Raw genomic sequence first — 13,296 nt, forward strand, 5'->3', positions numbered from 1 at the left:
GCAGCTGTTATATTCTACTATGTGAAAATTTAACTCTGCTTTAAATTTCTGTCAGTGTTAAAAAACACAAGTGAATTAGCACAGTTCATTAAATTTGACCTACTTGTTCGTGTGTCTTGGGAGAAGCCCGACCTCTTTTTTTACGGGTGGAAGATCCTGGCGTTTTGGCCCTATTTCTTTTCATGTTCTCTTCGAATGTTGTCAGTATGTCTTTTATTTCTTTTTGGTACTTCAACACTTTCTCAACCTTCCCAAAGCACCTTACACAGACACCTTCAGCGTTTGGGGGAAGATCAGTCTGTATGACATCCCGAATAGCTGTCTGCTTTTCTTCGGTTAACCTAAGTTTAAGTTTCACTAATTTTTTTATTTGTATGTTGCCTTCGTTGTCTACTTCTTTTACCACAAAAGAAAATCCGCAGAGACAACATGCATTCGTTGTACTGTAAATCTTCTGTGGCGTCCTCGCTACTTGCGGAATGGCCGCGGCCATATTTTCTCCATGCGGAACACCTTTGGTTGTATTAATAATATCACGCCTATTCCGATAACGAGAATCTGAACCGAAGATTCTCTAGCCAATGCGCTGATTGGTGGATTGAAAAGGTCACTGGATTTGACCTACAAATGGGGTTTCGTTAGATCTTTGTGTAGCGATCAAACTGGAGCGGATCAAAGATCTAATTTTAATCAAACTGGAGCGGATCAAAGATCTAATTTTAATTAGATTGAGATATCGATAACTATATATATAAAAAGAAAATACATATTGCCTCACTGAGAAAAAATAATTAAAATATAGATACTAACCAGTAATCCGGGCGTGCAGGTGGAAACAATTCAGTTATTCTTCCATTGTTTTTATGTCTTTTTTAATTGAAGTCTTTGTGTTCTTCAACCATCCACACTTAATGTCAGTCTTGCTAACACATTTGTATCTGTGAAGTTATAACTCATTGTTTACTTAAGTATCATATTATCAGCCTTCTGGCTCATAAATGAAAAACATGTAAATAATCTTGATCAATCATCAGGTCATTAGACTTTTTATACTCAGGCTCTGACAAATCCCATTGCCCGACGCCCGGGGCTAGTGAATTTTAGAGGACACCCTACAGCAGGCAAGTGAATTTTTAAAAGGCACTTGCCCGCGGGCAAGTGATTTAAAAAATAATCAATCAATAAATATTTTTTAAAATGTCATAGTTTTCCACGAAATTAAAATTATTTTGCTATAAGAGTTATCTTCCTTTGTTTGTCACACTTCGTATGCGAACCAGTTTAATTGTGTCATCATTATGCAATTCATTACAATTAAGTTTTACCGAAAGTTTTAAGTACCGGTACATGTATTTGTACTTAATTGAAAGTGACAAATTGGCATTGGAGAAATGGAGAAAGTTTTGACAGTTATATGAGGCAGAAAATGATCGAAAGCCAATGATAAGTACATCGTCCATAACAATTAATGTTAGTGAAAAACTCAGTACAAAATCGTCTAAGCATATCAGGTATGAGAAGAAAAAAAATAAATGTCCGAAACGATTATTTTAAACAAATAGCAGATATCATGACTATAGCTGAAATATGATAGCAATTTTACGTCTCTATATGAAAGAAAATATTATTCTGGAACGGGACATAAAACAGCATACCATCAATCAACAGATTGTATGGTACATAGTACTTATTGGCAGGTGGGTTTAAATGTCGCCAATATTCAAAATAATAATTCTAGGCTAATTTTTTTTTTTCGATTAAGAGACAAATTAATTCATTATGATGAATATAAAGTGCTGGTGGGGCAAGTAAAAATTGAAGTAGGGCAAGTGAAATTTGACTATGCACTTGCCCGTGGGCAAGTGCTTGAAAAATCTATTTGTCAGCCCCTGATACTTTATAATATGTTAAATGTACTGTAAATCACTTTTTATTCACAAGAACTTTATTTTCGCATAATTACCCAAGACAAATGCTCAAGGAAATATGATTCTCGCATATATTAGTATTCCTGGAGATTATATAAAGCAATCACCAAATTTGTAAAAATTTTATCTCGCTAATAAAGAGGCAATGACTACCTCTTTAAAATAAGGTGTCGCGAAATTTAATGATCTACAGTATCTCTTACCCATAGAGTAATGCAGAGGCAACATGATGACATTCATATTTTCCCAAGGGACACTCGCAAGATGTGTTTGAGACTTCATAAGAATTTCCTAAGTTTGCCTGTATAAACACAATACAATAAAATAACAAATACCATGCTCATGAGTTTGAAAAGATGTCTACTACATGTATATCATCATTTACGATTCGGAAATTTAAATATTCGTCATATTATCCCCAAAAAAGATGAAATTAAACTATTACTTCAAAACAGACAAACTTTAGATATTTTAGGTTTATGTGAAACATTTTTGACTGAGCAGATAGGCAACTCTGAATTGAATATTGAGGGCTTTGTCTTTGAAAGAAAAGATCGTTTACTAAGGGCAGGTGGTGGAATCTTAATATACATTTCAAATGAAATTTCATATAAACGTAGAGCTGATTTAGAAATCAGTAACATTGAGACAATCTGGCTAGAGATAAATCTGAAAAATTCAAAACCTATATTTTATTGCTCTGCTTATCGTCCACCATCTGCCCCCTCCTGCTGGGCGGAGGACCTAGCAAGGGAGGTGAACCGTGCCTCCTGCTGTGACGATACTGAAATAATTTTATCAGGTGATTTCAATATTGATCTAATGAAAGACCCCCCACAATACTGGGCATCTGCTTTAGAGGAGTTTGGACTTTCACAGATAGTTACTGTTCCTACTAGAATAACAAGTACCTCAAGTACCTTAATTGATCATTTTTATACAACGAAACCAGAAAACATATGTGAAACAAATGTACCCCCTATTGCTATATCTGACCACTACCCTGTATGTTTGACACGGAAAACTAATTGTATACAGCGTAGAGGAAAACATACTGAAATCCAATATCGAGATTTTAAACAATTCAATGAAAATGAGTTTTTAAGAGATTTAGAAAATGCAAATTTTAACTCACTTCTTGAGCTAAAAGACACAAACGAGATCATGAATAAATTTTATGAATTATTTAATGATATTCTTAACAAGCATGCCAAAGTAAAAACTAAAAGAGTCAAGACTGAAATTCGACCTAAATGGCTTACACAGGAAATAAATGATGCTAGACATTTACGTGATACATACCACCTACAAAGAAATTCAGAAAATTACAAATTTTGGAGAAATAAAGTCACACAATTAATAGATCAAGCCAAATCAAAGTATTACAAATCAGCAATTGAAGATAGTTCAAGTCCTAAAGAAATGTGGAGTTATTTAAACCAATTGGCATCAGATTCAAAAAATTTCACACCTACCCGTATAACACAAAATGGTACGGATTTCGAAGATTTACAGGATATTGTTGATATTTTTAACAAACACTTTACTGAAATATCCTGTAAATTATTAGCAGATATGTCAGTAGAAAGTTTTGATTCAGAATTATTAAATAGTTTTACAGAAACTAAACTAGGGAAAGAAAATGTTTTCAGTATAAATCATATAAGTGAGTTTGAAGTATTAAATATGTTGAATACACTTGATGTAAACAAGTCAGCCGGTATAGATCTGATTGGACCTCGTCTTCTAAAGCTTTCGGCAAATGTTATATGCAAATCTATTACACATCTTATAAATACTAGCATCACTAATGGAGTGTTTCCATCCCGTTTAAAACAAGCAAAAGTTACTCCTATTTTCAAAAATGGCGACCACGCAGATCCAGGGAACTACAGACCGATATCCATTCTTCCAACATTATCAAAATTAGTTGAAAAACACATAGCCAATCAGATACGTAACTTTACCTCTAGCTTTAATCTCTTATTTAAATCACAATCTGGATTTCGAGAATTTCACTCATGTCAAACGGCTCTAACAAAACTTACAGATAATTGGCTACAAGCTATGGACCAAGGAAATTTAGTAGGCATAACTTTCATCGATTTTAGCAAGGCATTTGATTTGGTTAATCATGATATTCTTATAAGTAAACTTCAATCATATCACTTTGACCAAATGGCTATTAAATGGTTTCAATCTTATTTAACCTCAAGGTCTCAGTGTGTAAAAATAGGTACATATTCCTCTGATTTTTTGCCCGTCACAGCAGGAGTGCCCCAGGGATCTATCTTAGGTCCCCTATTATTTTTATTGTATATAAATGATCTCCCTTTACATGTAAATAGAACAGATATTGATATGTTTGCTGATGATGCAACCTTACATACATATCATAAAAATGTAGAAGATATTGAAAATGCCCTAAACTCTGATTTGTGTCAGATAGAAAATTGGTGTTCCAAAAATCAAATGGTGTTAAATACCAACAAGACAAAATGTATGCTCATGGGAACTCAACAGAGAAAATCAAGAATAAATTCCCCTGAACTAAATTTATATGCGTCAAACAAATTAATTGAAAATGTTGAATCTGAAAAGCTTTTGGGAGTACATATTGATAATTCATTGCGCTTTAATTATCATATTGACTCAGTTTGTAAATCTTTGACTTATAAATTGTATACTTTACGCAGAATTAAGAAGTTTCTTCCCTTACACACGAGAAAAATATTTTATAATGCATACATTCTGCCTTCTTTGAATTATTGTCTTACTATTTGGGGTAATGCGCCAGGTGCTGGCATAGATAGAGTTTTTAAATTGCAAAAAAGGGCAGCCCGGATTATTTTAGATGTAGCTTATGATGCCCCTTCACTACCATTATTTGAAAAACTTGGATGGCTGACCATTTATGAGTTAATTGATTTTCATAATTTCATAAATATGTATTACTGTACAAAACACTTCATGGTATGGCACCAACATATTTAAGAGACTCCTTTGAATTTATTTCCTCTAATAGTTATGTTCTACGATCTGAAACGAAATATGACCTTCATCTACCAAAATATCGAACAAATCAATTTAAAAATTCTTTTCATTATTCTGGAGTTCATTTATGGAACAAATTACCTTTGCATATCCGTTTCTCACCAACTGTACAAACTTTTCGTAAAAATGTAGAAAAATTCATTATAACATGTAGAAACTAAAAGTTATATAATTTCATGTTCTTGAATCAATCTGTATATGTACATGTTTTTTCACGTCACGTTGTATTATTTATTATAATATTGTAAGATGTTTTTAATATTGTATTATTGTGAATGTGTTTAGAGGGCCCCGAGGAAGACTAGTGCATTGCACTAATCGGGTTACCCTCTTTAAATAAAGTATTATTATTATTATTATTATTATTATACTACCTACTGTACAAATATCTAATATTTAGACTTGGTTAGTTAGTACATCTGTCAATATGTTTTATTCAAAATAACCAGCAATGATGTATCAAATGTCCTTTCTATTTTTCGAATTTTTATGTTTTATATGTTAAATATGAACACCTTCGAAGCACAGGACTCCCCCCCCCAACTTTCCGATATCCATTTATCTTCTGCATGATGTTACTGGGACATCGGGAGGGGTGTCTGGGGAAACCTCACAGTGTCTTATTTCTACAAGCTTTACAGACTGCAATATGTTTTCAGTATTGTCTAATATTGTCAGAGATGTTTACGTAAACGTACACAACACTCAACAGCCTTCACACTTACCGTGACTTTATATGATGTGTTCCTCATCGAAGCTTGAATTACCGAATGGATTGTTTTAGTCTCTTGATCAAATAAGAACTTAAGAACGTGGTTACTAATAACGGCGTTATCGGACTTTCTCATTAATTTCGGTTTTTCGGCTGTATAGTTAGCCCAATATTGTATTGATATAGCCATGTTTGTCACCGGAAATGCATCACCGGAAGTGATGCTAAACGAGACTTACGGCCCCTATTGTATGGCGTGCTGTTATCATTAAGAGTCAAAATCAGCAAGCATCGAGCATTGAATGGAAAGTCAAAATTTTATTTTTTCAAAAGTTTTTGGTATATGAAAGATTTTGTCCTACCTAATGCTAAAACACAATTAAAATTTTTTCGAAAGTATGAAGGGACTGGTATCCAAGGAAATTCATTTCCTTAGCAACGGGTTCATAAATCCTCATGAAAATCAATGATTTTTAGACAATTTTCTATGAATATGTTTTCTGAACGTGATAAGATAAGGTATTTTGGTTACTTTATTTGTTAAAAGATGGAATTACTTTATTCTCCAAAAATAGGAAAAACAAAATTTCTGTAGTCATATTGTTGCCAAGACAACTGAAAAAAGAACATGGCGTCAATGCTAATTAATTTTGAAAAAATGACATATGTTTATCACTATTTACACAAAATCTACAACCACTACTGGAAAAATGAATGATGTGATCTTGGTAGGGGTTATCTATATGTAATATCTATACAATAAAATTTGCAGGCAACTTTAGTAGAAAAAAGTTACAAATGGTTAAAATGTGTGACAATCTGGCATTTATAAGCTGTTTTGAAGGGACGGGGTAATTTGAATACAAGTACAGTGTCCATTATATTGGTCATATTTGTTCTGATCAAAGCATACTCATAATTTTACTATTGTTGATAAATAAATGCATATTTAATTTCAAAAGGAATTTTACATTCCTCATAAACGAAACTTGGAAAAGGGGGGGGGGGGGTAGGAATCACCTTGTTCACCAATCCATATGTATGTAAAATTTTGCCTTGTCCATAACATTTCAATGAAGTTCCACTGAAAGTTCATACTTGATATTAAGATTGCTTGTGATCTAGAGATGTGTCAAAAACTTTACCCACGGTCATTTGAACAAGTTCAAGGTCATTGGTAGAAGAATAGTGCAATCTTTGCCCATTCTGTAACATTCTAATGAAAAGACTTGAAGTTTCATCTCGGATATTATTTTTGAGCTGTAGGTTTGTCATGACCTTGAAGTTCATTTGGACATGTTTGACCTTGACTCAAGGACATAGCTTTTTCAAGGTCATTGCAGTAAAAGTTTACTATATGAGTTTGGCACATTTACATATTTATTGGAAGTTTGTGCTCAACACAACAGTTTCACTACCAACATGTATGACTTGAGAATACATATATGTCATAGTCATTTTTGGTATGTATATCTGCACTAGCAAAATTTTAAAAAGGTTTTAAATTAATATTTGGACATTTTTTGAAATAAAAACATTTAATGCAATAGCATTTTTTTTATGAGCTTGCTCACAATAATTATAGTTTATGAAAGAGAGTCACTATGACAGCTCACATAATTTTAAAGTAAAACCATATCAATCAGGCATGTAGCATTAGGTTTGGGTTGGGTAGGGGGATGACATCCCCACCTAATTTTTTTCTCAACATAACCTTATTTTTACCCCCCCCCCCCCGTGAGTTTGGAGAATTCCCCCCCCCCTTTTTTTACTTGCAGTTTTATGCCTATCCCAGACCATGCACTTTCAAAAATGATACCATGTCTGTCAAGAATGAATGACTGAAACCTTTGGTATTGAAGCGATGATATATTCTCTTGCTGTCCTTATTAAGAAACGATATTGCAAGACAGCTAAGACCTCAGTATCTATACTGGTGCCTAAAACAAAAATCATGAAGAGCTATATATATATATATATATATGAATGTCTAAACTTGAACTGACCCTAGATATTCATTAATAACCCTAATGGGCATTCCTTTATCTAAAAACATTTCGAAAACAATGTAGAAATCAGAAGAGAATGACAAATATGAATATTTTACATATATATAATACCTAGAGATACAAAACATAAATTTGAGGAACGTGTCATCTGACTTTGAACTAGTTCATCATCATTTTTTTTACTCACTCCAACATCAGTCCAACATGAGGTACAATATATAAATTAGCCCTCTTTCTTTTTTCTCACAAAAACATTTAACATTAATTGATTGATCATTTAATATTGACCTTGTTTTAATTATGATACTTCAAAATGCAAAATATAAAGATATGTTTCAGCTTCTTCGACTATCTAATAATTATGAAATTGCATGCTAAAAATTGATACGTAGTTATTAGATTTATATCAATAAAAAATGCTAACAGACAAACAAACAATGTCACTTTTAGATTGAACATTTTATTCTATCCACTTTCGTGAATACACTGTACAATTTATGGATCTTTTTTCTGGATCCCTGAGTCTCCAGAAACACTATCCACTCACTTCCAGCATCAATGGTCTCTACTGTAATAATTTATTCTCATAATCTGAAAAAAGTGATAAAATTAAAATGTAATAATATTATAAAGCTTTGCCGTCATATAGTATACTTAGAACCATTTCTATTAGAGCTCGAGGAATGATGATGAATGCAAAGCATGTTTATTGGAATCAATTAAATTCCAAGAAATCTCAATGATTTATCATTTCATTTTAAAAAGCTAATGTTTTTACTAAATGAATTATTTACATGTTTTTCCTGTCCAATTCTATGTCAGCTCATCCAACTCTGTTTCTGCTTCTTTCCGAGTTTGGCTTCAAAGTGCCGAATTTCATTCTAAAAACAGAAGTACTTAGTATACAACACAAAATTGAGACCGCATTGATTTTAAATATTCTTTAAATTTAAAAAACTTGCAATAAAGGTCAATTGGTTCTAGGTTTTGTCAAAACTCTAAATCTTTCCAATACCCCCCCCCCCACTCCCCCCGAAAAAATAAAGTATAGATATTCATTTTATAAATTTACGTGCTTTATATCTAATGATGCTTATTATTTGAACCTAGTTCAGTGGTACCGGAGAAAATGTTAGCTGAATATGAATTTTCTTTTATAAGTAAACACTGGATGACATGAGCTAAAAAAGTTTTTTTTTTTAATTAATTATTTTAAAACTGTATAATTCCAATCTTCATTTTATCTATTGATTTTCTGTGTTTTGATTGGACGAGAACACGTTCCAGAAAATTTTTACACATCGATAAATTCTTTCAATCAGAACTACTTTTTTGACTGTTGTAAAAACAATGAAAACAGATATCTACATGTACTTCTAGTCCGTTTTAGCTACAAAAACTTGAAATATAAAATGAATGAATGATCGAATAAATAAATGAAAACGAAATAAACAGGACTGACAGACGGGAAAATTATGTTTATGTCACTGTCGCATCACGAGTGTAAATTTTAAAAACTCGCTGATCATGCTGTCATTTTCTCGACGTTCCATATCAGCTCAGTTGGTATGGTTGTGATAGGGAAAAGAAACGTACCTCATACTCTTGCCTTTCTGGCATCAAATTCATATGTTTACATCCTACAGATCCCATATTCTCCCTAAATCTTTGAACGAACCAGAGCAAATCAAGGACGTCGTCGGTCTTCAACTTTCGTCATGACGTCAACTTGCCCATGGTCAAGGACGAATTATTCTGGAGAATACGCATTTACGATATTTGTTGACTTAAACAACAGTTTTTATCACTTTATTTATTGATTGTTTTGCCAATTTAAGTTGGATTTTATCGATATTCACCTTGTACACGTTTCATTGTGGCATCCAATCTCCTATGCAGAGTTGTCGTTCGTTCCTCTCTCAGACACCTCTGCAATGGGCTCACGTCAAGATTTTTGACATAACGTATAAAAAGTAATATTTGCAGGATTGTTTCAAATTAAATTAATAGTTCTGGATTAATTTAGTAAATATCTATCTGAAAAGTCAGACATAAACATATAAATTAAATTATAATGAATTAAAACAAACGCACTATTTCTCGTGTTTAACACTGTGTATACGCGAGCCAACGACAGAGGTGAATGTATGAGCCGATGGTAGAGAGTGTGTGGCATCGGTGACATTAAAGTATTCCTACGCCGTACAAAATAACGGATTGTATGGCGGCTTCAAAGGGAAATAATTTTAATAATTTAAAAAAATCGTAATTGAAATTATAAGAATTAAACGTTCTTTTTTCAGAATTTATCGATGTGTAAACTCTGCATTTTTACACACAAACTTAACATAAAAGTGCTTCGCACTTTTATTCAGTTTGTGAGTAAAAAGGCAGAGTTTACACATCGATAAATTCTGAAAAAAGAACGTTTAATCCTATAGTAATATATATGTAAGACTCCAAGGTTCGATGGTGACGCCAAAGTCCGATGGTCTCGCCAAACCCCGATGGTTTGCGCCAAACCCCGATGGCACGCGGTGTTAACAGACGCCGAAGTCCGATGGTCACGCCAAAGTCCGATGGTTGGTTTCCTATGAGACACGCGACGCTAAAGTGCGATGGTCTGACACGCCAAAGTCCGATGGTGCCGAGGAACAGTCAACGTTTATGACGTCACAATAGTCCGACGTCATGACGTTGTCCTGCATTCAAAATCTGATGATTCAATATTCGTCTCATATACATTTTACTGATATTGCTTAGTATTCTCCTACCAGAGCTATTGGACAATTGCGAAATAGCGTACAGCGAACAGCGGACTTCGGACTTCAGACATTTAAGGCGGACTTTTATAACTTATAAAAGTCCGCCTTAAATGTCTGAAGTCCGAAGTCCGCTGTTCGCTGTACGCTATTTCGCAAATGTCTATTAGGCCTAGTCTTTGTAGACTATTCGACTGATAAGGGTTAGTTCTTGAACACCAATATATATATCTAGTTTTAACATATTTTTCGACTGATAAGTGTTAGTTTTGCACCTATATCTAAAAGATTAGCCTGAGGGTTTATCTTTGCATTTAATATTTATTATAGGTATATTATTTTAAACAAATCAGGCTTGGCATGGCGCGGTTTGTCATTTTTGTGCAGCAGTATTATGACGTCATAAAAGTTTATTGTTTTCCGCACCATCGGACTTTGGCGTGTCAAACCATCGGGGTTTGGCGCAGACCATCGGACTTTGGTGTGACCATCGGACTTTGGAGTCCCATCGCACTTTGGAGTCCTACATATACAATTCAGTTACAACTAGTCCACAACAGTACATAATACACTTGTCTGTATCACAATACTTCCAAGGTAATCCCCTTTCCTAAATTAAAATATATCAAGTGCAGAGTTAACCCCCTGCCCCTTTTTCTTTTTCTTTTTTACGGACGCCATAACAAAGGTCATTACATTTTACAAACATTTCATAATAGTGTTGGTTTTCATAAATTCATAATTTTTCATGTGAAAAAGCATGCATTATCTAAAATGGTAAATAAAGATATCTACTATTATATACAGAATTTTTATTTACTCGACCATCAATCAAAGTATAATCATTATATAGCTGGTGAGTGACTAGTTTAATATCAGCAATGTTATTGGGGAGGGGGGGCATACCCCCTCCTCCTGGTTCCGCAGGCCATGCATAATCTTCAATTTTTGTTTTTAGTTATAAAATAAGTAATGCTAACATATATAATCAATCAGAATAAAATTGAAATGTGCCAAGTGTTACATATTTTACTGCATGGATAATTTATGCTATACATTCTTCAGTAACTGTTGTATTGGAAAATTGTAAAAATTTCAATCACTCACCGTAATTAAGACTCATGAAAACACCAAAACTGAGGCTCAGACTGCTCCAAGTTTGTAATTTTCTGCTAGTCTTCTGTACATTGTTATTGAAAACAATGTAAGCAAACTACCGTTTATTCCTCCTATGTTAGAGAGCTGTACCAAAGGGAGGTAATTTGAAGCAAAATTGACAGAAAATTATGGATTTAAATCAGTTGTCATTATATAAATATTGCATGTAGTTGAGTGTAACATTGAAAATTTTCACCCCAAGAAAACCATTGTCAACCGAGGCGCAGCCGAGGTTGACAATGGTTTTCGAGGGGTGAAAATTTTCAATGTTACACTCAACTACATGCAATATTTATTATATTATACTGAATGTTTTATACGAATACATATTACAGTGAATCGTGCGCGCATAAATTCCGCGCAGTCGCTATTTTTTGGAATACCACCCGTCGTCAAGCAATGTTGACTGTTGCTACGCAGGCGGGCGTGGCTTCATTATTCAGCGGGTAGTAGTGTTTTTTATCAAATGTTTCTCGACGAATCAGATTCAAGTAATTTACATGAAAGTATAATATATATAAATGCTTTAGTTGCCTGCAGATTGTTTTCTTGATTCTTCTAGAACAAATACTGTTTAATAAATATTTTATGTTGATTAGCTTAAATGTGGTTGTAGATTTCTTATAATTTACTTCAAATTTGCTGTTTTTAAAGCAAAATAAACCTCCAAAAACTAGTTATATTTATCAAAAGGTGAAGAGAATTTCAAAAATCAACAGTTGTTAAAATAGAGTATATTCATATAAATAAAATAATAATTTAAAAAGCTTTTTTAAATGACTAGTAATAAAAAAGTATTTGTTTAACCATAAATTCAAGTGTCATGATAAAGTACAAAACACGCTATTTGAAAGGCGCGTGGTTTCCATAGCAACAATGCAAAAAAATTATTTTTGTCTTGCCTTTTTCTATCATACCCTTTGTTCTGAAAATTTATATATGGGTTTTAACCAAATCTGTTTCTATGCCACTTTTCCAGTTTCCACATTTTTTAACTAAATGCTCGATGCTTGCTGATTTTGACTCTTAAAAATAAACTTTTTTTACGCCTTTTATTAAAATCTACCTTGATGCATTTAAATAGATATTTTGCTGCATAAAATGAAATTTGTGACATCTACATAGAGCCAGGCTCCTTTAAATTAAATAATCATGGATATTTAAAAATAAAAGTCATATAAAATTGAAAGTGGTAGTGTGGGGTAGGGGGGGGGGGGTATGACTTACATTACAAAATAGAAGTATTGGATTATAAAGTGGATTATTGTATTATGTTTTTTTTTTTTAAAATAGATATGCCCCCAAAGCGTAAATGCAGCAGCAAACACCATGATTACTGCTGTTCGCTATATCCTGGTGAGGAGGAATTGTCGATTCGCCGAATATCTGACAAAAAAATTAAAAAGTCAGTAATTGATTTTCTAATTACAAAAAATCACATTTTCCCGCATTCCACATTCCTATGCAGCCTATATGTTAAATTTGCCGAACAGGGGATAGAATATGAAGCTCGGGCAGAGGAAACTGCATTCAAACGCCAAATAACCATCCTGGATTATTTTGACGAATTTCTGGATGCTATTTATCAGGACAAATTGTCACTGGAGCAGTTATCTTCATTAGCTCATGCGTTAGGCAAGTTTACAATATTTCACAAGCATTTTTATATGATG

General features: G+C 33.2%; 1 protein-coding gene across 2 annotated transcripts; it reads right to left on the reverse strand.

Annotated features, from left to right (window-relative positions):
* Positions 1–810: 810 nt before the first annotated feature.
* LOC134269597 (uncharacterized) lies at positions 811–5,920 on the reverse strand. Of its 2 annotated transcripts, none has more exons than XM_062751799.1 (3): positions 5,708–5,920; positions 2,132–2,219; positions 811–938 (listed from the first exon to the last, which is right to left on the reverse strand). In XM_062751799.1, the coding sequence occupies exons 1-3, from the start codon at positions 5,882–5,884 to the stop codon at positions 895–897; spliced, it is 309 nt and encodes a 102-aa protein (XP_062607783.1). In that variant the 5' UTR covers positions 5,885–5,920; the 3' UTR covers positions 811–894. The 2 variants fall into 2 exon arrangements, with proteins under 2 accessions (XP_062607783.1, XP_062607782.1); XM_062751798.1 differs by having other exon boundaries at positions 2,132–2,229.
* Between the last annotated feature and the right edge of the window lie 7,376 nt (positions 5,921–13,296).

This window comes from Saccostrea cucullata, unplaced genomic scaffold, assembly GCF_032062105.1.
Source record: "Saccostrea cucullata isolate Sc308-1 unplaced genomic scaffold, CSIRO_AGI_Scuc_v1 ctg8933, whole genome shotgun sequence".
Taxonomy (NCBI): domain Eukaryota; kingdom Metazoa; phylum Mollusca; class Bivalvia; order Ostreida; family Ostreidae; genus Saccostrea; species Saccostrea cuccullata.

What these genes read in the sequence shown, in the direction of transcription:
- LOC134269597 (XM_062751798.1), bottom strand. Translation starts at nt 5,884, where the DNA reads ATGGCTATATCAATACAATATTGGGCTAACTATACAGCCGAAAAACCG. An exon ending in ACACATCATATAAAGTCACG is followed by an intron (nt 2,230 to 5,707) that starts GTAAGTGTGAAG and finishes GTGTTTATACAG; the next exon opens with GCAAACTTAGGAAATTCTTA. An exon ending in GCCTCTGCATTACTCTATGG is followed by an intron (nt 939 to 2,131) that starts GTAAGAGATACT and finishes ATAACTTCACAG; the next exon opens with ATACAAATGTGTTAGCAAGA.